Source organism: Echiichthys vipera (genome assembly GCF_963691815.1).
Source record: "Echiichthys vipera genome assembly, chromosome: 6".
NCBI lineage: Eukaryota > Metazoa > Chordata > Actinopteri > Perciformes > Trachinidae > Echiichthys > Echiichthys vipera.
The window spans coordinates 2992922-3020235 of record NC_139831.1 but is presented as its reverse complement, the minus strand read 5'-3'; the positions used below and the strand labels follow the sequence as shown (position 1 = coordinate 3020235).

General features: G+C 44.4%; 1 protein-coding gene across 1 annotated transcript; it reads left to right on the top strand.

Annotated features, from left to right (window-relative positions):
• On the top strand, positions 1-10343 carry g3bp1 (GTPase activating protein (SH3 domain) binding protein 1). The gene is made up of 12 exons (XM_083915718.1): positions 1-124; positions 3316-3432; positions 3610-3691; positions 4479-4652; positions 4733-4823; positions 5831-5921; positions 6015-6258; positions 6349-6453; positions 7364-7481; positions 7889-8014; positions 8163-8272; positions 9195-10343. The coding sequence occupies exons 2-12, from the start codon at positions 3338-3340 to the stop codon at positions 9447-9449; spliced, it is 1491 nt and encodes a 496-aa protein (XP_083771844.1). The 5' UTR covers positions 1-124; positions 3316-3337; the 3' UTR covers positions 9450-10343.
• The last annotated feature ends 16971 nt before the right edge of the window (positions 10344-27314 follow it).

Sequence of the window (27314 nt, the reverse complement as noted above, 5' to 3'; positions counted from 1 at the left end):
GGAGCTGAAACCGGTAACCGAGCACTCCAGCACGTTGTGAAGCCGCTCGTGTTTCTGGCTGAAAAAGAAACCACTTGTTTATAAAATCGACGATTATTTTTTTTTTTTGATAACTGACCCGCTGGTAAGTTGCTCTTTTGGACCAGAGTGTCGTTAACTTCATTTAAAAACGAATAAAAAAAACGTTTTTCGTTGTAGCAGATTAACCGGGTCGCTTTTAGCGGGCCCCGTCTACATCCTGGCGAGGACTGGTTAGCCGTTAGCATCCTTCACGCTTAATTAACAATAGTTATTTTGCTTATTTATTTTATATCACCAGTAGGCGATTAAGTGGCTGTTAATGTGTTTAAATATCAATGTATATTAAATGCTTTAATGTCTAGTTTCACTGTGGTTGTCCAGGAAATACCCACCGCCCATGTGTAGCCTACTTCTAGCTCTCTTATATCCAGTCGTGACTCCCTCCCTTCTCCCTTTCCTGTCTTATTTTTACGGCCTTGCTCTCCAGTCTTCCTTCATAATTTCCAACATATGTTTTTATGGGTGTTCTCCTTTTTTGTTATCCATCCATGGGGCCAAACTCAGCCCTGCAGGAACGGAAAGTGTGTCAGGGAACCGGCCGAGGACACGTGTTGGGGGGCTGCTATAAAGCCCGTGTGTGTGTGCACTCGTATTGGGGACCGTGTGCTCGCCCAGCTGTCGCGGTTTAGCTCCGTAGTGGGCCTAGCCTGTGTGCCATGTGAGCCCAGGTTATATCTGTGATGACTGAGTGTGTGTGTGTGTGTAGGCCGGTCCATTCAGTGAATGGCACCGGCGTGGCCTTTTGTCTGCATGCCACGCTTTGCTGTGTTCTGACATGGCTGCTGCTGCTGCTGCTGCTGTAGTGTAGCATGCCCTTATATGTACCTCATCCCTTCAAATAAACCTGGATGCATTCAAAGCTAAAGTCCCCCTGATGTCTGACTGGGACCATTAGATGTGTCCACCTCCATCAGCTCACTCCTCATAAGAGTGATCTGCTCTGTTAATGTATGCTGGGTGTTAAGTGTGTGTGTGTGCCAGAAGAACAGATGGCTCCAGGTTGTGTGGACAGGTGTGGCAGACATTAGAGATCACTTGTTCCTCCTTGGTTGCTGAAAGACTGCACAGTGTATTTGCATGTTTTTCCTTTCCTGCTGATCACGTGAACTCGGCACCACCGTTTGACCGTCTATAATCACGTTAAGGCTCATAATATTCTATTAAAGCATAGTTTATTTTGTGTCAATCCTCTACACATTGTCCTGCTGAAATTGCTCACTAAAGCACTAAATCTGCAGCTGTAACTGCTCCCCATCAAATGCAGTATTTCCCTTGAACAGCATTTGCTATAAACTACAGTAACGGCACTCGACCGTTGCAATAAAGTGCTGAATGTAAGCACATATGTGTCTGGTGGTCCAGTGGGCTTGGGGCTGAATGCAAACAAAGTATCAGCAGCATTATCCCAGCCTCGTTCTTTTCTCAGACATTCCAGTTTCAGTTCATGTCACTGAGTTTCAACCAGCAGGGACTTGAACCTTGCTGTAAGTGGACGCTCCAATCAAACCTGACAGGCTCCTATAGGTGACTGCGGGTACTTAACAGCGACGTAAGCACCAGGTCACATTTAGACTTGCATAAAAATGTAAATGGACGCTCCAATCAAACCTGACAAGCTTGTCGGCACCTATAGGTGACTGCTGGTATTTAACGGCGACATAAGCACCAGGTCACATTTTAACTTGCATAAAAATGTGGTCCGTCCGTCGAAGCATTCTTCAGCCTTCAAAGGGAACGCCACCATAAACCGTCCTCTCAAGTGTTGTACAGGCATGTGTTGGAAAACAGACGATTTGGAAAGTGTGCAGTAGGGGTGGAATCACTCAAGGGGACAAAATGTCCCTTATCGATGTAACTATGCGATGCATTCAGGTCATTCGTCTGCCACTTCAGACATTTTACCAGTCACTCTCTTTGTATTATTAACCTCAAAATGGACGTCCCAACAAAACAGGAGGCTGGTAATTTGGACAAACGTGTCACCTTTAGCTAGAACTCTGCAGCTTTTGTTTGCAGAGTCACTTAAGTCACAGTAACTGACTTTAGATCAGATGGAATTAGCACCAAAATAAAAGCACATCCTTTTTTGGGGCTGGTAAAGCTGAAGGTTGACAGGAAATGGAGGACAGAGAGGGTGGGGGGGTGCAGCAGAGCGCCTCAGGTCGGATGCCCCACATTTCAGTTGAGGCTTAAAGAAGAAATAATACCCAGCCTCTACCACAAACCTCTGGGCGTCACTTCGGTCCACATCCTCCTCAATAACGAAGCTAGTTGTGTGTGCATTAGGTTAATTTGTGCAGTAGAGGAATCTCTGCTGTGGCATTTGAGTGCAGTGACTGTGCAACTTCAGATTTTTCTTTTAATCCCCGCTGTATGAAAACAAAACGGCTAATGTCTGCCTTTGTTTCCCGGTGCCCTGGGCGCCCTGTTTTTTCACGTCGGTGCACACAGATGGGGCAGTAAATACTCGTCAGAATCAGTTTTTTGCAGATCAAACACGCTTCGTGCCATGGGGCGTCTCAACACAGTCCTGGAAAAACAAATGAAAGATGAGCCTGTAACTGGATGATAGTCGGATGTCGTGTGCTGTTGTGAAAGCGGAGCTCGTGTTTGCAGGACTTGATTTACACTTCAAACCGTCTGTGCGGTTGGATCTGACTGCTCTCCGGTCAGGACGGCTGCGTGATTCATCATCGCACCGATGTCTAGTTTCAGAAGTGTTACGGCGGCTGTGAAATGCAGCTGATGCAGGTGTGATATTAGAGGGCGAAGTGTCAACGTTTTGAGCTCAGCAGCATAAGACCCACTGATGTCAAGCTTGTCGGTTTCCACATCAGTCGTCATGGCATCCTGTAATCTGCTGGTAGTTTTTGCATCGTGGGAGTCTAAAGTTACTCCACCCATTGAATGAATTTGGTTTAATTTAATGATTGATCTTTTGGCCTTTAAAAATATCTAATAATGGTGATAATACTAATTTACAGTTGGCCAGAACTCACTGTGACACCTACAGATGACTAGTTTTATCAAACCAAAGAGAGAAATTTAATGATTTGAATCAGAAAAGCAGCAAATCCTCACATTTGAAAATTTGTAAACAGTATATTTCCTTTTAATAAATCACTGTAACAAAATATTAAAGTTGCGGATCAATTTTTCTGTTTGTTTTTGGCGTTAGCTGCATGAATATAGTGAACGTATCCTCATAACTGACCCTCCTCCTCCCCCTCCCAGAGATTTCCAGTTGACCAAAGAAATGGTGATGGAGAAGCCAAGTGCCCAGCTGGTCGGGCGAGAGTTTGTCCGACAGTATTACACACTCCTGAACCAGGCCCCCGACTACCTGCACAGGTAACACCGTCGCCTGTTTATCCTTTCATGTGATCATTGGTCAGTTTCAGTCCAGCACAGGCAAACGTTGTCTCCGCATTAAGAGTTTTACATAAAATGAATATACATTTAATGAACACCCACTCGGATCAAATTGTCCTCGCCGGAACAAATTAACCTTTTTGTCTCTGTGCGCAGGTTTTATGGAAAGAACTCCTCCTACGTGCACGGCGGCCTGGACGGCAACGGCAAACCAGCAGAGGCTGTTTATGGACAATCTGTAAGTGGGCTTCATCCAGCAGATAACAGCTCTTCAAAATGATATTTCCATACGCCGGCGTTGCACTTAACGCCCACGCTGAGTGGAGAGAGAAAACAGAACTTATAGTAAAGTTGTTTTGTCCAAAAAGGACATTTAAGGTCATCGGTCTCTTCTTTACTCTATTATATAAAACATTCCTTGGACAGTCGGACATGTTCATATGTGAAACTGCTGGAAATGTAGTTTGTATAGGATGTCGAGTGCACTCGCAGCAGACACAGTGAACTCTGCCGTAGAAAGCCGTCACAACACATAATGGTTTATAGCACAATAACATCTAATTAAATGTGGTAAAGAACAAAAGCTGTATGGTGCAGGAAACTCTTTAATGCACCTTGAAATACTTGAAATGTGTTTTTGGAAAAGGCGCAGCAACCCTGATAAATCTTATCAAAGCAATACATCATTTTAAAGTGCGTAAACACCTGCGACTGCTTTATTTAAAGGCAAAACTGCACTGCACCATTGCTGAGATTTTAAGTGCCGTCAAAATGTCTTATGTCTTGCAAAAAGCCAGCGCAGTAAGTTTTTAATTTGATTTTTTTCTAAATAGACTTTTCAGAACACAATGTACAAATAACAGATGACAAACAAGGCAACGATTTAAAAAAAGAGCAAAACAAAAGAGGAAAAATCTACATTCTGTTGATCTGAATAAGAGATTCCAGGGAGCAGATGAGAGTTTTCAGATGGACGTCCTAGTCACGTGTTTTACTTTAATGCACTTTTGTTATATTTTTCACAGGAGATCCATAAGAGGGTGATGGCTCTGAGTTTCCGTGACTGTCACACCAAGATCAGGCACGTGGACGCCCACGCCACCCTGAACGAGGGCGTGGTGGTGCAGGTGATGGGCGAGCTGTCCAACAACATGCAGCCCATGAGGAAGTTCATGCAGACCTTTGTGCTGGCTCCTGAGGTCCGTACTTTGCTCATGTCAAACCTTTAGAGCGTGTTGTTTACGTAGATCCTTCTATAAAGTGTTTGTTTCCCCTCCAGGGCACCGTTGCAAACAAATTCTACGTCCACAACGACGTGTTTCGTTACCAAGACGAGGTGTTCGGCGACTCCGACTCTGAGCCTCCAGAAGGTGAGATGACGTCCATCTTCTTTTTTTAGGATTCTGATTAAAATGTTTTTATCCCGGCTGCTTTTTCATCTTCACTGTAGAAATGAGAATCCTGATGTTTAATGAAGTTACAGAGATGAATTCTTTAGACATTGAATAACTTGTGTTAGCGCTTTAGCATCACTCAGGTGCTTTTGGTCGAATCGCATCGTCTTCATTTACGACGGTCGACGCCGCTAAATGAAAATGTTTGATGTCTGGGATTATCCGGTTGCAGTTACACGAAGTTTCAAGATTAAACCACCAGCTTCATCACCACAGATATTTTAGCGTCTCTTTGGATTAGGGTGTAGTGGGATTTACTGCTGTGGGATTTATGAGACAGACACTGACCCTCGAAGGAAAAACTACAAATATGGTGGCCGAAGTTGATATTTAATTTTCTCTGTTTTTTAACTGTAATGAAAATCAATCTTTCTTGCCTCTGTAAAGGTAAAATAAATGAGAATAAATGGCTAAATAAATATTTTAATTCAATTGCTCAAAACTTTGAACAGAACAGTTAAAATTAAATCAAATACATCATTTTGAAATCACCGCAAGCTTAATTTTCTGCATTGTTTGTTCTGTAAAAATATTTTCACAGCGGCAAACAGCAGAAATGTCTTTATGTATATTTTCTGTTAAGGATTTAAGTGTATAGTGTGAAGCGTTGCATCAAACTTTCAGACGGTGCATAATTCAAGTATAAAGCGCTGCAGATAGAGGCAACAGTACATCAGTGGCAGGTTTGCAGGTCTATTATGTAAAAACGGTAAATGTCCTTCAGGAGTTTATTGTTCAGGGCTCTGACGGAAAGAAACTCTGTTTGTGTGGCTGCGTGCACAGACACAAAAACACACACAAACGGTCCAGTGCTATTTATTCTCCTCCTGGCTTTGCTCGTGCACTTCGTGTCGTACATGATCTGCAGAAGGTAGATGTGATGTATGTGGCCCTGAATGTGCTTTTGTTCGGTGTGTTTTCAGAGTCTGAGGATGAGGTGGAGGAGATCGAGGAGAGGGTCCCCTCCCCTGACGTCGTGCCGGAGGAGTCTGCTCCCTTCTACGACCCAGTCTGGTATGGATCCCAGCTCATCTTCCCGAAGCTTTAACTCCCCTCTTTTTTAGAGTCTTATCTGATGTTCCCGTCGTCCGCTGTTCCGCCTTCTAGCTCAGAGCCTGCGGTTCCTGGCGACGAGGAGGAAGCGCCAGCGGAAAGTCCAGAACCAGAGCCCGAGGTGGAGAAGGAGGCAGAGGCCGCCGTCGTGGAGCTGAAGCCAGAGTCGCTGCCGGAGACGCAAACAGACGCAAACACATCCGACGACCAGACAGAGCGAAGCCCCTCGGCCCCTCCCACGGCAGAACCTGCCGCAGTGCCCCCCGAGACCACCCCCGCCGCCCCAGAAGAAAACCGGGTAGGTGATGAATCTGCTTTGACGTGGAACAAGTGTAAGGCTGTAATATCCCCACAGTGAATCTGAATCTCCCGTGTTGTCGTCCCACAGCCGTTCTCCTGGGCGTCGGTCACCAGTAAGAACCTCCCCCCCAGCGGGGCCGTCCCCGTCTCAGGAATCTCCCCACACGTCGTCAAAGTTCCTCCCACAGCACCGGTACGTTTGATAAATGTCTCATGTTCTCCTTTTAAGTTCTTTTCTGCTCTGTAGCACTTTGAGATCGTTGAATGCAAATAAAATGTATGATTATTATTATTGATCTGATTTTAATTTTCTCCTACTCGACTGGAAAAGTACATTTTTTTGGTCATTGTTGAGATCATGATTATTTAACACGATAACTTATTGACTTTTGAAATAAATACACTTGGACTTTGTCAACTGGACTTTAAATACCATTCAAAAACTAAGAAATGTAGAAAAATATGCATTTAAATATAGAAAAAATTAGTATATGGACCAAACATCAACTGTTCACTTCCACAAGTTACTGAAAACTACTGAACATGTATTCAATATAAGAAATGAGGGTTTTATGGAGAGGCAGAAGTGCAACTCTGAGAAAGATGATCATGCAGGAAAAGATAATTAAAAATAAAATTAGATCATCGCCCAGCCTTCGAATGTAAGTAAGTAGTTAAACTATTTAACTATCACCTCAACATAACCTCAAAACTTGAAAAAAAAAACCTTAAGTTTTGGGAGAAAACGTAACTTTTCAGAGCAGCTGTGACTCTTAGTTTTGTCTTGTGTGGTGGCAGCAGGTGAGGATCTCCTGTGTGAACACATTATCTCTTTCTCTTCTTATGTGAGGATGAAAGCAGACGTGTCCCCAGTCCACACTGTCAGGTTTCCCACCCGTCCCCAACAAGTCCAGTTGTGTTTGTAACTTAGAGTAGAGATGAAGGCAGCAGGACACACATCCCCTGCTGGCTGCACCTTTTTAGGATGATGTGCAAAGTTATTGATGTTGTTTATTTGCCTCAAGTCGAGTTTTGAATCCCAGCAGCAGAAAACCAGCTCTCGTTCTTTTCTCTTCTTAACAAACGTGTGTTGTCTGTTTCAGCCCAGAGCCGAGGTGAAGTCCGAGTCCCAGACAGCCACACAGAGACCACAGAGAGACCAGAGACCCAGGGAACAGAGGCCTGGAGGTCCTCCACCGGTACACAGAGGACCCAGACCAGGTACACACACACACACACACACACATACACACAGATGGAACTGGCAGGTGTTCTGACATCTAACCATGCATCAGGCCGCTGGTCTAAACCACACATAATCAAATGTGATGTGTGCTGTTGAGCAGCAAATGTGACTGCAGGTGTGTTCAGAGACCTCTCGTATGATGTGAACAATAAAACTTTGGCTATGGAAGTCAAGTGTGTGCGTGTGCATGTGGCCTGAAAGCCATTACGACATTGTTGAGCAGTTGTTCCAGGGCTTTTTGTTTCGGAGCACCAGCTAAACTCTGCTCTAGTCCAGCTGTTAGACACGTCCTGAAAGATTTAAAAATAAACCAAAAAGAACAAATGTCTCATCTGCAGCTCAGTGAATATATTCTCAGTGTGTCTCTGTTGAATCGTTTCAGTTCGGGAGGGTGAGCAGGGCGAGTCCGAGGGTCGCAGGGTGGTCCGGTACCCCGACGCCCAGCAGCTCTTTGTGGGGAACGTCCCTCACGACGTGGACAAGACTGAGCTTAAGGAGTTCTTTGAACGTAAGTCGGATTTGATGACGACGACGCTGCTGTGGGAGCTTCAGTGCTATCACATTTTTAAAAGTAGCCTGAAACAACGACTTACCACCATCCCCATGGTGGTAAATTGTGTGTTACTCGTCTAATGAATAAACGCTCCTGTCCACAGAGTACGGTACAGTCCTGGAGCTGAGGATCAACAGCGGAGGGAAGCTGCCAAACTTTGGTTTCGTGGTGTTTGACGACTCTGAACCCGTCCAGAAGATCCTCAGCAACCGGGTGAGACGACTTCACAGGCTCAGGCAAACTGTTGTCGGGACTCTTTTCTATGTTTCTCTCTCTCCATTTATTAACTAAGACTTTACATTTTACAAAACTCAAGCTACTGACTGTTCAGGTAATTATTGTTTCAGCTATGTTCCTCTGTTATCGCAGTCATCAGTGTCCTTCGGGTGACTGAGAAATTATGTCAAATTTTAGTTTATTCTTTATTTTAAATGGTCAGCAATTGACTGACCTTGAACATGAATGTTTGTTTAGCTCTTCATCATTTTTATTTATTTTCTAAGTTTATTATACGTGCACACTACATTATCACCCAACTCAAGAATAAGTTTCCCCTCAAGAATTGGCATGTCTCAATCCCACTTTAGTTTGGCTCTAAGAAACTTTATCCTTAAACACTTTGATTCAAGAGACTCGTCACAAGTGCTTGAAATATGATGCAAAAAGAAATATCTGTTATAAAAGATGCAAAGTCTCACGTATGTTTGACACATTTTGAAACGTTAATTTGTCACAAAAATGTCTTTTGGTTGTTTATGCAACAATCAGTGATGTATACACTTGTACATATGTAATTTATCATGGCTGCCTCTTAAAAAGCCTGAGAAGTGCTTGAATTAGATATTGACAGAACCCAGAACGCGCTTTAATCCGCATTTCTCTCTTTATCCCTGACTAACACTTTGCATCCTATAGAACCAAAATTTCAAGCACTTGACATGTCTCTTGAATCAAAGTCTTACGTATGTGTGACACATTTCGAAACTTTAATTTCCGTCTTTTGGTTGTTTATGCACCATGACATGTAATTTATTGTGATGCAGTGCAACAATCGATGATGTATAAACTGTATGTACATTGAATTAGATTTTGACGGAGCCCCTGAACGCGTTTTAATCCTTATTTCTCTCCTCAGCCGATTAAGTTCAGAGGCGACGTGCGCCTGAACGTGGAGGAGAAGAAGACCCGGTCGGCCAGGGAGGGCGACAGGCGGGACGTGAGGCTGCGCGGCCCGGGAGGTCCCGGCGGCCCCAGAGAGCGAATAGGAGGCGGCGGCGGCGGAGGACCCCGAGGACCCCCCACCCGCGGAGGCATGGCACAAAAACCCAGCTTCGGCTCCGGGCGCGGCGCGGGGCCCAGCGAAGGCCGCTACTCCGCCCAACGTCAGTGAGGGCGCGCGGCGGGCTCCCAACCTGAGTTAGATTACGATTTGGATTCAACTGAGTGGTTACTGAATTACTGCAGCAGGAACCAATTGGACAAACCTAAAAACAGAACAACAACCCTTCTTTACTTTGCACCCAGGAGCAAAAACGAGGTCAAAATTAATTTCCTCTTCGTTCTTCCTCCTAAACGTGAGCGCACGAGTATTTGGGGGCGGGGGCTTTGTTTGTAATTGACGCAGGTTTGGTTGAGAGCTTTCACCGTTAATCACGCCACCTCCTGCTGAGTTCAACAGCCAGTCTCCACATCTGTCTCTCATGACGACGGCTGCCGCCTCCTCTCTCCCTCTCCACCATCTTTTTTTATCACCTGCTGCTTTTGTTTTGTTTCCTCTGAGGAATCCAGAATGTCACTCCTTTCTCTTCTCATCTCTTCCTCCTATCCTCCTCTTCGTCTCCTCCACCAACAAATGTATTATCTGGACTTTTTTTTGTCTTTTTTTTTTGTTTTGTTTTTCATGCTGAACTTGAATTTACTAAGAAACAAAATCGAAACACGCAAACACATGAAAAAAGGGTAAATACTACTTGAATTGGGGATTAAAAAACCCAGAGGTTAGGTTGTTTTTTCGCGTTCTCTCTCCCTGTTTCTTAAAGGAACGTGTACTTTACTGCTTGGGCAATCCTGTGTATTGCTGCCACCGTTGTATCGAGCGATGGATCTGTCTTATCTTTTTATTCTATCAGGTCAAGAGCTGAACTGTGTTGGTTTTATTTGAGTAATGTTGGCTTGTAACACGTGGATTCACGGGCGCATCTGAGTGGAGCATGTATCATCATGTATCAAATCCTGTTAGGCTTCTTCTACCGATGCACTTCATTGTCATCATGTTTTAAAAATGAGCTCACCTGCCAATGAGAGAACTAAATTAAAAGTGATTTACTGTTTTAAACCTGTGTTCTGCTGGATCTTTGTTTGAACACACAGGAGGAGACTTTGATACACATCAATGTAACAAGAATATCCACTGAATACACATGTACGTAATGCAGAGAATGGATGTCAGAGAGCTTTTTTATTACCTAGTTTGACAGAACAGAAATTAACTTCCAGGGCTAATTTACATGCTATCAGACTTGCTGATGCCAGACTTTTAGGTAGTATCGGAGGCTTTTATTATACTGGTAACTGTCTCAGAACAACTGATTTTGGTAAATGAAACTCTTGGATTAGAGGTGACCCGGGCGGAGTGGGAATAAAAATCAGCCTGAGATCAGGGGCCGTATTAACAAGACGTTTGATCTCTGCACTAAGTTCTCCTAAGGCCTAAAAGTTCTTAGTTCAGAGTCATTTCTTCAAACCTGTTCCCAAAGCCTCTGAGACCAACTCTTACTAAGGAGGGACTCCTAATATAAGACTAGAGGGCGGGGTTGACATCATGTTCATCCATGTATGCCCACAAGGATTGGCTGAGACGGCCACTGTTCCTCCGTCCCGTACCCCGTGCTTTAGGGTTCTTGACATGGAAGGACACACTTTTCACAACCCAGACTAGTTTCAACAATAACTGAATATTAACAAGTTAACTGGTATTTATTGCAGTTTATCTGCATGATGATAAAGTACAGGTATTTGTATTTTCCATATGCGTGGGTTTTCTCCGGGTTCTCCGGTTTCCTCCCACAGTCCAAAGACGTGCAGGTGTTCGGTTCATTGATGACTCTAAATCACCCGTAGGTGTGAATGGTTGTCTGTCTCTGTTCGTCTCTATGTGTCCTGTGATAGACTGGCGTCCTGTCCAGGGTGGACCCCGCCTCACGCCCGATGTCAGCTGGGATCAGCTCCAGCCCCCCCGACAGGGACAAGTGGTTGAAGATGAATGAATGAATTAATGAACTATTTATACCAACTTCCCCCTTCATAGGAAAAAACCCCTGAGCTAATCCACCTGTGTGCTGATTTAAAGACAGGGAATTAACTTTGGAGGACTGAAGCTGACAAACAAAGAAAACAACACATTTTAAAGAAAAAAGAAACATGCATATAAAAGTACAGGAGGATTAATACAAAGGTGAATAAATGAAAAGGCAAATTAAAACATAATTTTGTTATATTTGACCAATTCATGCCTACATTTAAATTTTCTAGTACATTTGATTTTATGTTCACATGATTCTGTCCTGAAGATTCAAACTGCCACCTTGGCGAGGAGCCCTTGAGCAAAGCATCACTTCACTCCACTACATTTTTTCATTTCACCTTCTCCCCCTCATTCTGTACAAACCTCCTCCAGGTGACGTAAATAATACATCTCCTCTCACATGGATCAGAACCTTCGACTTCACACGCGCCTCGAATCAGTATTCAGCAGCTGACGATCTCTGCAGGGTCACTGTTCTGTAACCGGCGCTGCCCTTTGACCCGTCCGTGGAGGCCGCCGAGAGAAAAGACCAGGATCGATACGGAACCAGCAAAGAGACGAAAGGCTTCAATAAATCACTGAGGCCGGTCTTAATGTGATGGTGTTTCTGCAGAGGCTGCCAGAATACAGAGTGAGGTCGTTGCTGCGTTCAGGAGCACGTGCACTTTTGTCATTCATTCATCTTCTACCGCTTGTCCCTATTGGGGTCGCAGGGGTGGGGTGGGGTGGGGGTGTAGAGGCTGGAGCCAGTCCCAGCTGACATCGGGCGTGAGGCGGGGTCCACCCTGGACAGTTTATCACAGGGCACACAACCGCTGTCCCTGTGTACACTAGACAGGTGTTCATACCAAGAGCCGTACCATACAGTAGAAACAGGACATTAGACTCGTGACCAGCCACCTCTCCTGACCTGGAGTGTCCGTAAAAGCATGATCACAAACATCTGCTTTTACTGATTCAATCTTTTGGAACCGACACATCCGGCTGGACGAGATCTCCTCAGGTTGAAATCTCTGCACGCGTCACCTGTCTCTGCACGTCTCCACTCTCAGCTGTCTAATAAACGTAAAGCAGCCCACAATGCTCTCAGTCGGCTGATCATAGAAAGTGTAACTTGAATAATTCCTCACGGTGGAGCCGAATAATGATCTGAGCTCAGCCCTGTTAGTAAAGCAGCCACGTCTCTCAGCTCATGCAGGACCTACTAAAACCCACATTTCCCCGACTTAATAGCCCTTCAGGGCATGTTAAAGGGCTTCTTCTTCATGGGATAGCTGCACATCCAATAATCCCGACAGCCCATGAATGCACAATCAACCAGGCCAAAGGCTGTTTTAATGCTGCCATGGAAAGATGATAATGTTTTTACCATTTCTGCGAAGAGTTTCAATTCTCCAACCCACTCCAGGTTAGAGTTTAGAGACGGCGTGACAAAAAAAATGACCTCCTAAATAACCAGTGTAGTATAAGTTCTGAAAGGTGATGCTAATGTAATGTAACGATGGTTGTATTGTATTCATTTGACCATTGATATATATTCTAAAACACACGTGTGAGGGTTGAAAAAGCAGCATTTAGACCCTCAGAGACCACTGATGTACGACAAAATATTCAATTAGTGTGTGATAAGTAATTAGTACTACGGCCGGCCAAGAAATGTGATTATTGTGATTAACTAACAAACCTATGGGTCATGAAAATGGCTGTGTTAGTCTATATTTGCTCTCAGTTGTCATGCTACTAAATATTAGAGCTGTTTTCACTGAAGACCTGATAAAGGTGTAACTCGTGGGTCCTTCATACAGGTGCAACAAAGCGCTCTGTTTACGGGCCTCATTTATCAATCTTCCGTGAAAACGGGCGCAGATCTGAGCGCAGAATTGGTCGTAGGAAAGGACCCACGTGTAATGAATGAAACATTCGTATCTGACCAATCTCAGCGTATGAATGAGCGGGCCTTGATAAATGCAGCGGCTGATTGCGATCGTCATTAACATGTTACGCCCTTAAATATTCCTTGTTCGGAGGCCTCGCCCACTGAGGTCAAACACGGAGAGGAAGAACGCAGGTTAGAAAAGAAACTTTTCTGACACACAGATCGGCATCCTGACATCCGTGATTGGGCAAAATTGAAATTTGCGTAAATGACCTCAGACCAGGCGTGAGATTTGATCGTAGCTCCCGCTCACGTCCAAATTGATAAATGCCGGAGTTTGCCAGGAAATGGTCGTACGCACGTTTCTCTGCCGTACGCTCATTTGATAAATGAGGGCCACATGCTCTAGGCAAAGTATTTGACCCATTGTTGTTTTTTTAAGGCACATCTTTCCAGAACATTCTGACACCAACATGTCAGTTTTCAGATGGACACATTAGGCGAAAATGTGTTTAGTTTGAGACCTTTTTCTGTCTTGGCAACAAACTCCCGCAAGATCTGGCAACCCAGCTAAGCTAACGCCTAGTTACGCTCGTGAACACGTATGTTAGCAAAAGAAAATGTAAACAAATTACGCACATTTAGTGTTTTCATATATTCACAGGCATTTCCAAAGAAGCCACACACCATGTAGAAGACAGGAAGTGTAAACAATGACAATGCTAACATGCTGATGCGAAGCAGATCATGTTTACTGTCTTGTTTAGCGTGTTAGCATGCTAATATTTGCTGATTAGCATAAACCACAAAGTAAAGTGGTGGGGGAACATATCTACTGTTTATCCTCCAGGAACTTAAAACCAATTACAAATGACATGATAATGCTAACATGTTAGCTTATTCTCTGTACACACACAGCATCGTCATTAGCAGAAACCTGATTTCTTCATGTGCCTAATCACTTGACATCAGTGTCTACCCTCAACCATCTTAAGCACGTGTGAAGAATGATGAAACGAGGATCAGGCAGCAGCATTTGTTCGTGTCTTTAGCTGCTGAAGGTTCCACTTCCTTCACCCGTCCTCGCTCCTCACTCCTCTCTCTTTCTTCATGCACGGTTTAGTCGTGGACAGGTAGTGTTCACTCAGTGTTCAGTCAGTGTATCTAAACTGGACCTCTTTCATTACACAAAGTTATTTGATTCATTTTTAATACGGCAAATATCGACCTCCACAGCTTGAAGTTATCTGCAGCGCTCATTTCTTATTAACTGATTTCCAAAGTTCTTCCATTTTTAAAGTTTGTGGTTCATTGTGAAGCAACTAAAGCTTTTACAGAAGTGAGTTGGGGTGTGTGTGTGTGTGTGTGTGTGTGTGTGTGTGTGTTTCTCACATGCACTCTGTCAGGACTTTGATTTCTTTTACTCCACTGGCTTCACATGAGTGTGAAGTTTGATGAAGGTGTTGGTTTGTGTCTACAACAGTTCATGTGAATATCTGATAGTAACCATAACAACAAAAACAGAAACAGAGCAGATTAACTGGCTTTTGAAACCAAGCCCCCACCACAGCGGCTTCCTGGTTGATCCAATCAGGAAGTGCCAAAACTGCAGTTCTCTGAGTGTCCACTAGGGGCCGGTTTCATAACAGAGCAGTTTCTCATTGAGCCCCATGTTAAACAGGCCGTTTACACAGCATCATTAAACCTGTTTAAGGACAAAAGAACATTCTAGTCTGTATGTTTAGTTCAGATCTCCATGACAACACTGAGGGGGAGGGGCTAGTTTTTATTTTATCGGAGGTTAAAGTTTATGAATAATTAGGGGCGTGGCCTCTTGAGTGACAGCTAGCCGCTGGCCCTCAATTCTCCTCAGAGGTAAACGTCAGCCAGATGGACGTACGCCCCTCCCCCCAACGTCACATACATGCCCTTTTTTGGTCAGAGGAAATGAGGCGGAGTCAAAGTCTGAAAAGATGGCGACTCCCGTAGGAGAGGGCAATTGGATCAAATTGAGAGAACGCACCTCAACGGAGAGGCTACGTCCATTTTTTATACAGTCTGTGGTTGAAACTAGACAATGAACCACCTTAAAACCACCGTTGTGTTTCCGCGTAAAGTGGTACAAATCTGCTCACGCTGACTCACGTCGCGTACGCGTTTCGGTTACATCCATGTTTCTACACATGCGTGTAAAGGGGTAAAAACACTAAAGTGTGCTCTAATCTGCTCATGCTCGCTCACATGTTCCCGTAACAGCCGTGTGCAGAGTTCAGGTAACCAACAACAAACACGTGGGACTGTTTCCATCAGTGGGACGTTCAAGTGTCCTGGGTGGAGCCGAGGCGGTGGGAGGCTGCAGACCGTGCTGCAGATCCCTGTCACACTGTACGGCGTCCTGCTTCTCCGCTGTTAGGGAGAGAAGGAGAAGGACGTTTCCCAGCATGCACCAGCTCTGGGTGCTGTTGTGTGGCAGTCTGTCACAGCTCCACCTAGCCACCTGGTGTGCGCACTACATCCAATTTCACACACATATGTGTCACCATATAGACGCAGATTCCCCCCAAAGACGCTCGTCCAAACGTGAAATAAAAAGTGAGAAGGCAACGGCACTTTAGTGTTTTCCTTCCTGGATCGTCTCCGTCTGAACAGGCCCTCAGTGTTAATGATCTCCTTAATGTTGCAGGTTTGAGGGCCGTGACCTTCTGGTTACAGTGTTACAGTTCAGCCTGTCGACACACGGCGAGCTTGTATGAACACTCATACTTTGTGTGTGTGTGTGTGTGTGTGTGTGTGTGTGTTTCAGTATTCAGTGTGAGTGCAGCCTCCCTGCTGTGAACACACACATTATTAGTATTCTTGACTTCCAGCATGTTCTGGTCCAGCTGGCAGCAAGACCTCTGAGCAAACAGAGAGCGCGCACACACACACACACACACACACACACACACACACACACACACACACACACACACACACACACACACACACACACACACACACACACACACACACACACACACACACACACACACACACACACACACACACACACACACACACACACACACACACACACACACACACACACACACACACACACACACACACACACACACACACACACACAGCTGAGTGAGTGCTGAGGAATACCCTGTAGATGAAAACTCTTCCGTTCAAAAAAAGAACAGTCCTCACACTGTTTTTTTCCCGCTGCATGGTCTCGGCTCGACTTGACACCCCGGCCTCGTACGGCGGTTACGGCACGGTTGTTGCTTTCACACTGTCGGGGGTGTTGTGGTTTTGTTCCACTGTTACACCTGCTCTTATCACCACCTGTCTGCTGTTGTCTGGCGAAAGCGAGATAAGCTAGACAATAGCCTTATTTGTAGTTTTGTAGAATGGAGGCTGCACCCAAATTCCCGAATATGTTGGAAATTACGAGACATTCAGGTTCTTACGTCACAACTTCTGCTGTTGCTGTTTAGAAGCCGACGAGCCGGAGGAACAGCTGTCGAACAGATAAACCTATTTCCTGTAAAATCTTCACCATAAAAGCATTGTTTTGATATTGAGAAGCTTTTATTACGAAGCAGCTAAATGACTAAATTCTGGGTTTCCATCAGCAGTAACTCAACATGTTTTTAACGTCTCTCTCTCGTCTCCTGCACAGATAGGAGTCGCTTGAGAAGCTCAACTCCAAAACAGGTTCTTTTACTTTTACTTTTACTCATGAAATACCAAAAAAGAGCGAGTTGAGTCAGGGCTGTAGTGTGCAGTGGAAAAGCATTACTACACTTGTGAGGACCAGATCAGTGGGGCGTACTACGAAGCTCGATTAGTGGGTTAGCGAGGTATGTTGCTCTGAAATCGTGGGTCAGCTGTGACACGAAAGTCGCTCTCTTGTAGCGTCACTGTATCACCATGGTAACTTATGCTTTCAACCAAACCTGGTCAGGAGGAGGTTTTCAGCTCAGACTCGGAGCTAAGACCTAGACCTTCGTGTTAGATAAGCTCCTTAAGGTTCAGCCACGCTTCCTGGACTTTCTTTGAGAGATTCAGGTTCTCATCAGAGGGTGTTCTCTATTTGATCGTCCTTGTTGGACCTTGGACAAAGAAGCCGTGCACTTAAGCGTTGTTCAGTGTGTCTGTTTCACTGTGACTCTTTGCCACAGGTCCATATTCGCAGGCAGTTGGTGATGCCGAAAATCTGAGCAATAATACGGTGGGCCGTGCTATCCGCAAGGTTGTAGCTGCGCTCGATTCATTGCTCAATATGTTTGTGAAGTTTCAGAGATTTCTGTCCATTCAAACTGTCAAGGAAGCATTTTAATACCGTTTTAGATTAGAGAAAACCTCCGGCTCTGTGAGTCAGTGGTAGAGTGGAGGCAACGCGTCAGTCTTGTGATTCTGCGCACAGGGTTCGTTTCTCATGCGATGTGTCATTTTAAAAAATCCACGGTGATGTAGTGGTTAGCACTGTCGCCTCACAGCAAGAAGGTCACAGGTTCGCATCCCGACCTCGGCCTTTCTGTGCGGAGTTTGCATGTTGTCCCCGTGTCTGCGTGGGTTTTCTCCGGGTTCTCCGGTTTCCTCCCACAGTCCAAAGACATGCACGTGCTAGGTTAATTGATGAGTCTAAAAATTGCCCGTAGGTGTGAATGGTTGTCTGTCTCTGTTCGTCTCTATGTGTCCTGTGATAGACTGGCGTCCTGTCCAGGGTGTACCCCGCCTCACGCCCGATGTCAGCTGGGATCGTCTCCAGCACCCCCGCGACCCCGACCCCGGGATAAGCGGTTGAAGATGAGAGAGAGAGAACTCTTATGTGACATGGAAAACGTCATCACTAAAGTTTCAGTCCTTTTCATTCCCTGAAATATAAAATAAAGCAGGTTGGACTTTAAATCCAGACACTATGCAGAATCTTTTCACCTACAGATTTAAACATGCGGGCTATTTTCTTTGCCAGCACGCCTTTATAGTGATCATGATCTTCTCTTTAGTGAAATATGCGGCCCTTGATCCAAACGGTGAGTCAAATGACGCAATACAACGCGCATTGACACTAAAGTAGAAACCCAGTTTGACAAATAAACTCTTAGGGCGCATTCACACTGTCCATCCGTACCGTGCCCAAGCACGTTTCACAGCTAAAGTCTAGTTCGTTTGACAGTGTGAGTGCAACCGTACCGCGTCTAGGAGTGGCACGCTTGCAGACCACGGACCGTTTGGGAGAGGTGGGCTTTTGTAAAGCGTGTTTGCACATGTACGAGCACGAGCGTGCGCACGTGTATGAGCACGAGCACGAGGCCTACGGCGGTTCTGAGGTAATTTCCTGTGCGCCTGTTGGGACGTAGAAAAAAGAAGGAGGGACCATGCGCGGACATTTCAAACAATGGCGGTGAAAGGTTCACGTTGGTGTGATGCGGAGGTGGAGTGTTTACTGCAGATTTGGTCGATGAAAAGATTCAAAAACAGTCGACAAGACGCACAAAAACTCCGAGGTCTACGGAAAGATTTGGAAACAAAGCCACGCATCGCCATGACGTCATCAATGCGTGTGACGTGTTACGGCGTGATGACGTATAGGCAGCAAGAAGCATTCTCCGAGGCCCAGGTAGTGTGAGTACAAACGGGCCTGGAGGGGGGGACAAGGACCCTAATTTGTGGATCCAGGTTATCCAAAGAAACCGTGGGGACGTTCAGCGCCCTTCGTAGTTCACCCCTCAGTACTCGTGAGCAGCTTTCTGTCTCTAGTCTGCACTTGGCTTGTGATTGAATGTGACTTAATGTTGTGACTGTTTCATGCCGTTTGTAACTCTGCATGGCTTCTTGCATACATTCAGCACTTGGATGTTAAGTGTCTTGTTAACTGTGGCGTTATGAAAGTCATTCATGTTCACTCTCTGGCCACTAAAGAAATCATCACATCTAAAGAAAAACAGTTGGTTTTTGATCGTTTCTGTCTTCAGTCTGTTTTGGATCACGACAAAATCACTTGTCAAACGTCTAATCCCAAAAAAACAAGTCTGGTTAACTGAAAGAAATCATTAACTCATCGAGTTTAAGAGCAGTCTGAGCGTATGTTGCTGCGGCACTGAAGACGGCTATAAAACAATTAAAAACTGCTTAAGGTTGATGAATAACAGGAGGCGCGGGGAAGAGCTGTGTGCAGGAACAAGTGTCGTTAACAAGTGAGCCGGGAGCTCAGCGGCCTCAGGGGCTTTAAAGACTTGCACACAGGTGATTCCTATCAGTGATTATCTCTGCATCACCACAGCGCTCCAGCCCACACAACACACTCTGGATATAACGTAGACACTGGGTCACTCTGCATGTGCAACCATTAAAACTGTTTTCTCACTTAGGGCCTTTAAGTTCTTACTTTAGTCCAAGAGGAGTAACACATATGTTGAACCCATTTGTGTTTGAAAACTATGTGTATTAAAATGAAATATCTAAAATACGGAGGTTGAGGAGGGGTGTTTTTCACAAGAAAACTCAGAATTTTATATGATTAAATTCATAAATTCACAAAAAAGATTGAAGCCGTAAATCTAGAAGTAAAAAACTCAATGTGTTTCATGACAAAACGTCTGTTTCATGTAAATGTGACTTTTTTTCTCACCTTAATTTTATTCTTGTAAATTAACGCCTTGAATCTCGGAAAATATGGCATGAATTTTTTTAACCTACAACCAAAGATGCAAAACATATCAAAACAGGTAAAACAGGAGCGTACAGATGTTCCCCGGGTCCTATGTTCATCGCTTTTTATGTGACCGAGGAACATGGGACCCTTTTTTAAAGAGAATTCCCCGGCAAATAGGCTTATGTAGACCCTAACACTACCCTCTAACCCTGACCCTCACTGGCCCTATCAAAATGAATTAACTCTGCAAAGGCAGACGCTTATGGGACCGGGGAACATAGGACCCGGGGAATACAGAGAATACAGGGATGACCCCAAAAAAACAACCCTGGGCCGTTTTCCAAAACATCTGATCTTCTCTCGAGGACCAACTTTCACTGAGGAACTGGGAGAAGTCTTAAACTAAGAGAGAAGAAACAGAGAGACCCTGTTGAAGAGGAAACGTGAAATGTTGACGTGATTACGAGACGGAGTGCTGTCGGGAGTCCTCTTGACTACTTCTAACTTTTCACAGATTTAGGAGCTGATTTTAGCGCTAAAACACCGTTAAATGCTCCTGGACCAAACCTTTAGGAGTCCTAAAATTAGACCGACATTCAGTTTAAGTGAAGGCAGGTCAAAAACGTATAATAATGGGATTATAGGACGCTTTTTTAAAGAGAATTCCCCAGCAAATAGGCCTATGTACCTATACCCTCCCTATAACCTCTAGCCCTAACAAAATTAAATCCACCAAGGCAGAGACGTATGCGACCGGGGAACATAGGACCCGGGGAAACAGGCTGCTGACTAGTCCAGTTCATGTGCAGCTAAGGGCGCACTCACACTGTCCATCCGTACTGTTCCCAAACAGGTTTTACGGCTAAAACCTAGTTCGTTTGATCAGTGTGAGTGCAACCGTATGGCGGCGAAAGGTTCACGTTGGTGTGATGCGGAGGTGGAGTGTTTACTGCAGATTTGGTCGATGAAAAGATTCAAAAACAGTCGACAAGACGCACAAAAACTCAGAGGTCTACGGAAAGATCTGGAAACAAAGCCACGCATCGCCATGACGTCATCAATGCGTGTGACGTGTTACGGCGTGATGACGTATAGGCAGCAAGAAGCATTCTCCGAGGCCCAGGTAGTGTGAGTACAAACGGGCCTGGAGGGGGGACAAGGACCCTAAAGCACGGGGCACGGGACGGACGCACAATGTGAGTGCGCCCTAACTGTCGGCCTCTTCCATGTCTGGCAGCTCGTTAACAATTAGCAGCTATCCATTGAAGAAGCCTCCTTATTATTATTACAGACTCCAATAACCATGGTGATAGTTAGAGGTGCAAACAACACGTGATTACGAGACGGGTTGCTGTCGGGAGTCCTTTTGACTACTTCTAACTTTTCACAGATATAGGAGCTGATTTTAGCGCTAAAACAACGTTAAATACTCTTGGACCAAACATTTAGGAGTCCTAAAATTAGACCGACATTCAGTTAAAGTGAAGGCAGGTCAAAAACGTATAATAATGGGATTATAGGACCCTTTTTTAAAGAGAATTCCTCTGCAAATAGGCCTATGTAGACCCTAACACTACCCTGAACCCTCACTATAACCTCTAGCCCTAACAAAATTAAATCCACGAAGGCAGAGACGTATGCAACCGGGGAACATGGGACCCGGGGAATACAGAGAATACAGGGATTAAATACAAAACTTTTACTTTTGGGTACATATTAATTATGAAGATCCTGACCCTCGCCGTAACCTCTATGCTGAATTAAATCCACGAAGAGACCCTGTTGCTATGGATGATGTAATGTTTCTTCACAATGTGATTGGCTGTCTTGGGTCTCTGTCATTGAATTACTGATGCAAATTCGGGCAGGATGTAAGAAGGTGCACATGAAGGAGCGTTTCCAATATCTGAAAACATAATTAAAGAAAATGAAAAAGCTGTGGAAGTGTCACGTCCGTCACAGGGGTGTAATAACACAATAAAGACGCCCCACAGCGAGGATGTATTTGCAGTTTTTTAATCCTTTTTCTTGAATGGTTACACAGATCCTTGAGTCGAGTAACAGAAAGCAGAAGATCCAACTCCAGCAACCTTGACAGTGTTCAAAAACAGGTAAAGAGATTTTTGTTCAGAAAACCTTTAATCGTTAATAGAATTAGTATTATGACATATTTCAATAAATATTTAGATATATACAGATACAGCAGAAACGGTACATTCTTTTTTTCCTCTTCAAATTGCTTCACATGTTTTTTTTTTTTTGTACAAGCCAAAATATCTGCCATTGTATTTATACTCATGCAAAATATTGTTTCTCAGATTAATGAAAAATAAAAACGATTTGCTGAACTTTTTCTTGTTTTTTTTTATCATCATCCTGCTTCGATGTGCACTCTCGGATTATAAGCATCGTAATGAGCGTCGCAATTTATCCGCAAAAATCAAAAACGGGTGCACTTTGTGCCGATACACAATAGAAGCGAGTAAAGCAAGAAATTAAGGCCATTCCAACTTGTGCAAAGAAAATAAATAAATAAATAGAACAACCCCAATAATAATGTTTCCTTTAGTTCACAGCAGTTTTTAAGGAGTCACTGTATTTCCCCCCTTCTCCCTCAGGGCAGCAGATTGTACAATACATACAATAAAATACAAGAGAATCGAACGAAACCCCCCCCAAAAAACCCAATAGAATCATCAATCGTCGACAAATCAAACCATGCTACTTTAAAATCCAGTTTCAGAACCTAAGGGTTTATAAACGTCCGAAAAACACCTGTTCTTTCGTTGTTATGCGTCACAATAGAAACCCGGTACCTATGTCAGGTTATGAACCCCTCCCTCCCCCGACCCCCTACAGTATAACAATGATTAATACAATGACGTGAGGCCGATGACGAAAGCTCTAAAATGACTCTATGACACACACAACACCCACGCCTGAGGAAAAAGGGGTATGAATCATGTAAAAATGGCAGTTGAATGAATGCACGATATGCTCATAGGTCCTCGTTTTTTTAATTTTTTTTTTATATAGTTGCATATTCAACCCCCATATGGCACGAGAAGATAGAAAATGGACGACTGCTGTTGGCAACGAGGCTGACGGACACGGGTGCTTGTGACGTATTCCAGACGCAGCGTCTATGGCACGGAAAGGAGCGATGAATCCACCTCGTCGGAGCGTTTCCCAGTCGGGTTTAGGCCGTGATCAGAGAGGACGCTACAAACACTTCAATCGTTAATGTCACTCTTTGGCCCCGCAGGGAATCAAGATGGCGCTGGTTTATATTTGCAATTCAAAGTTCGGTAATGAAACAGTAAGAGGCCGCATTGTTTTTTACGGAGACCCTAAAGATATATATTTATTACCTCGACCAAGGAGTTTATGTTCCCAGTTTGGTTTATGTGTCTGTTTGTCAGCAGGATTACGAAAAAACCACTGGCCCCATATTCACAAAACTTGGTGCACGGGTCAATTATTGTGCACTTTTGCTACCATGGCGAGGTAAAGCATGGCCTTGGCGGAGGTCTGCGCTGCCCTTCTAGTTTAAAACTGATCCCTTGGACGCACGAGATACGTTTCTCTACTTAAAATATATAAACAGGAATAAAATCAATCACCTTTTGGGACTTTGTGGCTTCATTAATCAACGAAGAACACACGGTATCTACTTGTAATGATGTGCTACATACAGTTAATAAAACAGCCTTGCCTTCAACATAGTATAGAAAAAAAGAACTTTGCGGAAAAAGTGTTTTTATTTGCTTATAACTGGCCTGGTGTAGAACATGTGTCGTGTTTGCTCTTCTCGGGTTTTGCTACATTTCCTCTACGTCCGTAAGCGTGAAATTCGACTTTGCTAGCTTTATAATTTTAGCAGTTTGTTGAAAAATGAAATACTTTTTGTCGGGAGCTTCAACTGTGGCGCTAGCATGAAAGAAAGACCACAAAGGAAGGATGGTTAGACGTGTTTGCTGGCGTTTCTGACGACCGAAGTACTGTGCGTGTACGTTTTGCTACATTTTCTCTGAGTGGAAAAAGTGAAAGAGTTTCTGGAAGTTGCGTACAAAATTCTCCGCAAGTTAATTTTCCGGTTGGACTCCATAAATCCACTCCACGACGCCACCTAGAGTCGCTTTTAGTAAAGTCAGTATGCGGCTTCCTAGCCGGATAACTTTCACTCTTAGAATGATAAAAAAACTAATGTCGTAAAAGTAAAAACCCCTCACCGTAAAGCTGAAAGACACATCTAATGTCTCTCCAGGCTTTGCTAAATCTCATAGTTTGCATCTGAGTCGCCAGCTTCATACTAAACAGAAAATAAAATAAAGCATCCTGGGTGATCATGGTCTGTGTCTGCAACTGTTCTCATCCCGACTCGTCACAAACGGCTGTTCTCTCAGGACCATTTGGCGTCTCTCGTCGATGCACGGAGCGTCAAACGCGCGACGCTCCACTGCCGACATCCTGGAAAATGAGAAGCATGAGAAGCATTTCTACGGGACTTCCGCGTTCATTTTGAAACCTGTTTGAATGTGAACAGAAGGATGGATGTGCGTGGCATAGCCCTTCAGATCAGTCTTACACACTCTGAGACAACTCATGAAAAGCAGTATTAACCTGATGATCGCCTCGTGTGCACGTGTTCACACCGTAACGATCTCTTCTCACCAGACCCAAAAAGTCTCAATGTGAATTTACTGTACTGGTAAAACACGTGTTAGTGGAAACACGTGCAAGTAGAAAGAGGGATGGTAGGAAGGTGACTTATCGAATAAAAAATGAGGAAATTCAATAATGTTGACGGCATAAATATGCCTATTTAAATATATATATATATTTATCTATTAGAATTTTCTTTATATATATCTGAAGCTAATCTGGCAAACCCCAATACTGCATCTGGCAATCATGATGCAAAGACAAACTGATATCATGATATAACTTGAATGTTTGCCCAACAACAGCAGCAAAAGGCAATAATAATAAAAATAATGAATCCGTTAAACATGAGAAATCAAAAACACATCTTTGGTTTTGCTTTAAAACCAAGTTGGACTGGAACCTTTTTAAAAAGAGACATTTTCATGTGTGTGATGCTCAGGTCCAAATAAAACACTGCGCTGTGCTTTTATTGTGAAGTTAAATTGTTCTATGGACCTCCACACACACAAGCTTTACATTTTCAACTTCACAATAAAAGCGCCTCTGTTCCCGTATGACTGAATGATTCTTCACAGACCAGTCGTTCAAAAACTGTCGCGGTTTGGTGACAGAACAGTTCAACATTAAAAATCTAATGGTTCACTTTCTTGCAGGCGGTTCGATGAGAACATGGGTAAGGACGGAGCGGGAGCTGGGAGGTTGTTAGCCTTAGCAGACAAACTGAGGGCAGGAATTCAGAAGACACATCTGCAAAGGGGGAGCGAATGAATCCTAGTGTGTAAGTGTGAGTTGTTTAATTGAAGTTTTGTTTTGCTTTGCTACATTTGGAAAATGTCTCTTTTCTTTCTGTCGTTGGTGAAATAAAGACGGACTTTTGGTTCTTGGGAACAAACGACACAGAGGTGACGACATTTAGGGGGGAAAAATACTTGAATTTCTCCAAGTTTGCTGCTGGTTTCTACAACAACACACTTCTCCGTACTGTAATCTGCGTGCATTGTGAGAAAGTCATGTCTTTATCACTTCATCTGCTCCACTCCTCTTCCGTATTTACCGATTAGCTTGAAAGGCGTGATTAGCCGTACGCGGTGGGATGAATGAGCCAGAAAGCGAGTTGTTTCTGAGACGAAGCTGCTCAAAAGGAAGGAAAATAATTGCATATACTGATCATTGCATAGAGAAGCCTGGTGCAAAGCAAAAGAGAAACAAAGTCGTCTCACAAACCATCCATCAAACCCCATCCCGACATGGTTACGGGCAAAAATAAACCTCCGTACTCTTCAAACGTGTGCCTGTTTGCAGCTACAGTCGGTGCGTGAGTGAATGAGATGTAAATACATTTAATTAAGTTAGAACAGGTGCTATAATCTGTATAATTTACTACATTATGTCCTCTCAGCCGGGGGAAGGGCGGGGCGTCACATTGAAGCAGGGTTAAAGCAAGGAAGCACTAATAGGATGTAAACATATCTGTGGTTCAGTCCTGACGAACACAACGAGGAAAGCAAACGAGGGTTTTATTGTTTTAGTCCAGGGTCGGTTCGCTCCGGTCGATGAAAACAAACCGATATCTCAGGGATTTAAAAAAAAAAGAAGAAGCCCTGAAGACGTGAGGAGGCGCCGAACCTTGACAAAAGAGGTCTGAGCTGCGGAGCGCCGCGCGGCCACGGGACGACGCGTTTACTTGGCACGTGAATGAAGAAACGGAGCAAAATGCAACATGAAACAAATGAAGGACAGGCAGAGGAAACGTGTCGACCACAGATAAATGACACATGTCGTCTCCAAATCTTCACCGCTGCTCGTTGAGGGTTTCTTTTTCTTTTCTTTTTTTTATGTTGTCCAGTCGTACGATCGACAGCGGCGGCAGCGGAACCTCAAATGTCTCTGCAGTTCGAGGGTTCGTGGTGTTGGCGGCGGCAGCGGCGGGGGGCGGGGGTGGGAGGAAAAAGCGTTGAGGAGTGCTTGCGATACACGTTTGAAGCAAATCTAGATATATAGAACGCGTGATCCTCGCAGCGCTGTATTTCATGGAAGCACCGGTCCACCTTCCTTCCTTTTTTTGGGGTGAAAAATCATTCCCAGATGGCCCGACTTCTGCAAATAAAGTTCTTTTTTCCCCCGTTAATGATAAATATATGAGTATATTACACTGCCGTATGCTTCTCGCATGTCCCCCACCCCGTCCCAACATCACTTCTTCATATATAAGTATATTTCTGTCTCCACGCTAAAAAGAAAACCCCTAAAATCAAACGCAAGACCCTCGACGAGACTCTTCTCTGTCCTTCTCTCCAGTCCGCCCACTCCCACACAGTCTGTTGGGTGTGCCTGCAAAGAGTCTGTTTACTTTTTTCATCTTTTCATTAATATATTGCCACATTCATATATCATGCATTTTACTGCATTGCTATTGCACTGGTCCGGATTATTCAGGAGGTGTAAAGAGCTGGAATGGGGTGGGATTTCGGGGGGGCAGGAGAGGAGAGTAAAAGGGGAACTTAAGCGATAAATATCTCAAATAATGTCTAGTAGGTGGGAAGGTGGGGTTAGAGGGAGGTGGATGCCGTAAAAAGCGACGTAATCCTCGACCAAAAGAGGGAGAGGATGAAGGAAGAAGACAAGGAAAGGAGGCGTGGTTGGCGTGAAAAAAAGGGGCGATGATATCTCCTATCTCTTTCCTTCTCTCTGCATTCTCCTCTTCGCACTGTTCTCGCCCTCCTCCTCCTCCTCCTCCTCCTCCTCCTCCGCCTCTCGA

Bases quoted from the DNA above. Each gene is read 5' to 3' on its own strand.
- g3bp1 (XM_083915718.1), top strand. From the start codon at position 3,338: ATGGTGATGGAGAAGCCAAGTGCCCAGCTGGTCGGGCGAGAGTTTGTC. The intron at 4,653-4,732 runs GTCCGTACTTTG...TTTCCCCTCCAG, and splicing joins CCTTTGTGCTGGCTCCTGAG to GGCACCGTTGCAAACAAATT. The intron at 4,824-5,830 runs GTGAGATGACGT...GTGTGTTTTCAG, and splicing joins CGACTCTGAGCCTCCAGAAG to AGTCTGAGGATGAGGTGGAG.